This window comes from Micromesistius poutassou, assembly GCF_964030765.1.
Source record: "Micromesistius poutassou genome assembly, chromosome: 20".
Lineage (NCBI taxonomy): Eukaryota > Metazoa > Chordata > Actinopteri > Gadiformes > Gadidae > Micromesistius > Micromesistius poutassou.
In genome coordinates this window covers 10,036,131-10,041,207 of record NC_140290.1, presented here as the reverse complement: position 1 = coordinate 10,041,207, position 5,077 = coordinate 10,036,131, and the positions used below count along the sequence as shown (strand labels likewise).

General features: G+C 45.5%; 1 protein-coding gene across 1 annotated transcript; it reads right to left on the bottom strand.

The window, feature by feature from the left end:
* LOC311365514 (mediator of RNA polymerase II transcription subunit 30) lies at positions 1 to 4,603 on the bottom strand. The gene is made up of 5 exons (XM_084485071.1): positions 4,469 to 4,603; positions 3,510 to 3,860; positions 3,027 to 3,185; positions 1,457 to 1,546; positions 1 to 903 (listed from the first exon to the last, which is right to left on the bottom strand). Exons 2-5 carry the CDS (start codon positions 3,732 to 3,734, stop codon positions 808 to 810), a joined length of 570 nt encoding a protein of 189 aa, XP_084341197.1. The 5' UTR covers positions 3,735 to 3,860; positions 4,469 to 4,603; the 3' UTR covers positions 1 to 807.
* Positions 4,604 to 5,077: the final 474 nt, after the last annotated feature.

The following is a 5,077-nucleotide window of genomic DNA, read 5'->3' as shown; positions in this document are numbered from 1 at the left end:
TCCCTGGAGAAAGTATGGTTCACGGCCCGCTGGACAGGAAGGCCTTAATCTCATTTAACACCATTCATGCAAGTCAAGGGGGCGGAGTTTAGACTCCAGATAAACATAGCTGCCGTAGGGCGGGAGGTGTCCCTACCCTGTACTGTGATGATGAGGGCCAATGAGGGCTCAAGGAGGCTGGAGGATGGTGGGGGGTATGTTTGTTGTCAAACAAATGAGGGAGGGAGTGGAGGTGGTGCTAAGGGGGCGTTGCTGATGGTGGAGGACGGGAGGGGGTGTGACCGTTCTGGTGATGATGGCGGTGGAGATAATGGTAGTGGTGAAGGATTGATGGTGGTGGAGCACACAAGCAAGCAGACCTGAACAGGACAGGTTCTTCAGTTCCTGGTTGGCGAGTATTGAACATCAAGTCCTGAAAAAGTGAGAAACGTGTTCAGAAGGACGGGGTTGGAGCTCTTCCCGGGGACCAGACTAACATACAAGAGTTTGGGGTTCTTGGGGACTAAACCAGTCTAGCATAGATCAGGGTAGGTAGCCTACTCGAGTCCCCCATGTGGTCTGAGCGTTGAACCTGCGATGTTGACGCCAGCGACTCGGAACACAAAACTACCAAAGAATCGTCAAAACACGACGACTTTGAAAGGAGTTGGAAGAGCAGTCATCGGATGAGACAGGAAGTGATGTAGAAAGGGGAGACGAGTGAGTCCAAGGGTCCGTAAAACAATCCTTAGCGCGTCTGCCCGGTACATGGCAAATGTGGCGTCCCCGTTGGTCCGAGTGGATGTGGCGTCGGCGGCGAGGCGCGGGTCATTTCCTGAGGCTCAGCATGGCGTTGACGTCCCAGAGCAGGTTCCTCATCTGGTCCATCAGCGTCTTCATCTCCTGGTTCTTCTGTCGCACTTTCTGGGGGGCGGGAGGCACACACACATGGTTAGTGTGAACGGAGCCACACAATGAAGACAGACTCTTCACACTACGAACACATTCACGACAATCAACAATTTTCTTCATCCAAAGCCTCACATTAAATACGGTCTTTCAAAATGTTACCAGGCTAATAATAGTTTTCTAAAGGGGACTGATGATCAAAAGGCAGCTACTTCAAATGCACTACAAAAGCACCTAGGTTTATCAAATACAATGGAAGAAATATGGTAAAACAAGATACATTATTTGCCACTGTAATGTACATTACAACCACCATGGCCTTTCACATGTCTGTTGCTGCCATCTAGTGGCCACAGGTGGAATTTATATCAGTATAGTTGCCTCGTAGCGGTGATAAAGGGCTTTACTAATTACTTTGTCTTAGTAACAAAGTCTTAAGAAACATTGCATTCCAACTCATTACGGTGCAGGTAGGGTTCAGCCATCCTTCTCCGCTATGTGTTCACATTGGGCTGATGGGTGTGGAACCTAGAACCTTCCAACAGGAACACAAAGAAGGAAAGCCCACCTCCAAGACCTCCTGTCTCTCCTGCAGGACGGCTGGGCTGCAGGGCTCCACGGGCACCGACCACGACTCCTCTGTTCCGTAGGGGACCAGCTGGGGAGAGACGTGTGTGGGAATTGGCAAAAATGGAACGATTCGATAGTATTGCGATATTTGGGAACGATTCAATATTATTGAGATACTTAACATATTGCGATTCGATTCTGCGATATATTGTGATTCATGTCCCCCATATTATTCAAAGGCATTACAAAAAAAGCGCAAAAACGTTGTCCTTGAACATTCAGGACACAGGACCTTAGTAATAATTATCTGAATAGGAGACCTCACATGAATGCTGAGCTCCCAGCACATAACTTAAAATGCATTTAAAAAACTGCTCTATTTTGCGCTAATGTATCCATATAGTTGCGTGTGCAAGATATCGCGGTACTGAACAGAATTTAATTTCCCCCACCACTAGCGTGTGTGTGGGAACAGGGCGGCACTGAGCATGCCCTCTTGTCCCTGCCATTGTGAGGTTTTCCATGGATGCTTTGTGTGGACATGGGTTGGCTGGATAAGGTTGTCTTTCCACTGGCCTTCTTGCAGAGATGTTGTGTGTAAAGGGAGCGCTGCCACTCTTTGCTCAGCCACTGTGTGTGTATTGATCTATGTTGTACCGTTTGCACATGAGTCTGTCCGCTAAAAGGTCTTGATGACAATTTAGTGGCACACCTAAAGTCAAAGGTTGTGAACCATTGAGATAATCACAATTAATAGTGTTATTATTATTTATTCACATTGTTTAGTTATCTTTGTTTCTTTGGCCATGGGGGGGAAGAGAGACAGACAGAGAGAGAGAGAGACACACACACACACACAGGCCAGTCACGATAACAAATTTAGCTGGCCGATAAATTGTCCCAGAAATTATTGCGATAATATTGCAGTTTTGAGACTTATTTCTAAAGAATATTTAACACTGGAACTGGAAGACATTTTAAACATCCAAAATAAATAAACAAAACAGCCAAAAACAATAAATAAAATGGACTGTCTATGTTAACAAAAAATGCACAAACACAACCAAAAACAATAAATAAAATTGAAATAAAAATGACATGAAGCGAACTGTCTGAGTGTGCACCATTTGCACTGTCCTGTTTGTACTTTGTTAGTCGACTAAACGCCCCAGTGATTGTGGACTGTCGGGAAGACGGAGACATCCCATGATCTGTTTTTTTCGCAGCTGGGAAAACTGCATCTGATGATTATGCTTTAGGTGCAAATGCATGTTTATTGTATTGCCGTGTTTAGTTGCTACCGTTTTACAACAAATGCGATATACCGGCTCGCACAGGTTAAGTGGTTCACCACCGTCATTCGGTTTAAACCCGAAGTGCTCCCACATGACAGCTGTCGCGTTCGGCTTTGAAACCAATTCCATCTTTGTATTTCATTCCTCCAAATCTCAACTAGCGTTTTCTCTGGCTTGCTACTATACTCTTTCTCCTTCTTTCTTTTGCATTCCCATACCACCTATATCCTTTAACAGACAGCCCAGCCCTGTTCCATCATCCCCCTGGCTCACCTCTGCGGGCCCTTCGTGCAGGTCAAAGGTCATCTCCATGCAGCGCTCGTAGAGGAGGCGGAGCTTGCGGAAGAGCAGCGCCAGCTGTCTGAGGTGCTCCTGCAGCTTCCCAAAGCGGTCCTGGTACATGGCCTGGCTCTGGGTCACCCCGTTGGGGAGCTGGCCCCAACACAACACACAGACGTTGGGTTACTGATGGGGTCGAACGCTATTGTGATTGTTTTTCGCTGAGTGAGAAAAGCCTAATAGGAAGTGGGACGGTAGGTTTATGCTGGCCAAAGGGTGGTCAATGCAAGTTTGTTTGTTTTCCTTCATGAACCAAAAATTAGGTTATTAGTCGCATGGAGGAAGATGCCCCTGGTGGCCTACGTTTACAGTGACGGTTGATTAGAAAAACACAATAATAATTAAAAACAACGATAAATAACATAATAACAATAACATAACGATAACAGAATTGGAGCAGGACAGAGAGACGGACACCTGTGTGGCTCGGGTGATCTGGAATATCTCCATGGTGCGCGTGACGATGTCCTGGACGGTCTCCTGGCCGATGCGACAGAGGAACACGGGGGAGATCTCCCTCAGCGCACCCTGGGGGGGCAGGGGGGGCTGGCTCGGACCCCCGCCACCGGGCGGCAGGTGGGACTGCTGCTGCTGAGGCTGGGGCATTCCCGCCATGCCCTTAGGGGGCAGAGAGGCGGACATCACGGCAGACCGCTTCAAATGAAGTCAGACCGATTCAAACAACGTCAGACAGATTTAAATGACACCCAACCGGCGGTTTGTGGGCAGGTTTCCAGTTGTAACGATTTGGATTCAGCTTTCTAAGACCTGCAAAATAACAAAATAGGTACAACATGAATATGTGTAGATTATTATTATTAGATGTTTGTGCTGATAAAGTTACGACCTGAATTAAATACAGAGGGCACTGCGATATGGATAACACTCAAGGATAATAGAATAACAAAGTTAATATGGAAAACATTTGTGATGAAGGGCTACTTGATGAAACACCACCTTAAAAGCATCAGATATCTCCTAGATTTCTTCTGACAAATGGACTTATTTTTCAGAAGATAAGTACATGCTTGGAGATAAAAGCGTCTGCAAAATGTAAATTTAAATGGGAAGATTAAACAGAACACCTCACAGAGTGACGTAGAGCCCAGACTGGTGGACTCAGACAACACAACACGAGTACCGCGCACCACCCATCGGCGGGCTGGTTCTCTACCAAATGTTCAATGAAACAGTGGAACAGAGGACGTTATGGAACTACACACGAGTTTTACTTATTGTATAAGTGAAATAAAAGAGTGCCTAGTGAGGATATAGTGGCAGAAGGTATGGCTAGCTGGCTAGCCTGATTCAATAAAGAGATGCGCTGAGGCTGGCAGCATGCATGGTGGTGGAGGTGTGAATATAACCTTACATACCGGCGTATCGCTCCGACGTGTAAACCTGATTAGTTTCAAAATTCATACGCTACTAGGAACGAGTGAATTATTGAAACGACAAGCTGACGATATTCCACAACATTTTGCCTCCAAGAAGGAAAAGCATTGGCCATGTTTTTAGGACGTCATTTCCTGCCTGAGAATAAATGTTTCACCACTAGAGGGCGACAAAAACAAACGAGAACCCTGCAGATACCTACGAAAACAGCTGCACCGAGGCGCTTCCTGCATTGTAGCGTGGAAGGCCTATTGTAGGCCTGCACCACAACCCTCAGACATAATTAATATTATTTATTAATAAAATAAATAAATAATATTTAAATTTCATATTTAAGGCCTAACTCAATTTCACACCACTGATATATTGATTTGGATAAAAGGTACATCATGCCTTTATTTTTAAGTGTATGTCGTTTCAATTTAAAAGATACAAACAAAAAGTTGCAAACTTCTTTTCTTCCGTCTACTTTTGGCAGAGGGTCAGCTGGCCCGAAACATCATTTTTGACATGCTGTGACTTTGGGATCAGGGATCAAGGAAGTAGATTTGAAAATGTTAGGCTACATGACGTTACATCAATAACATTTG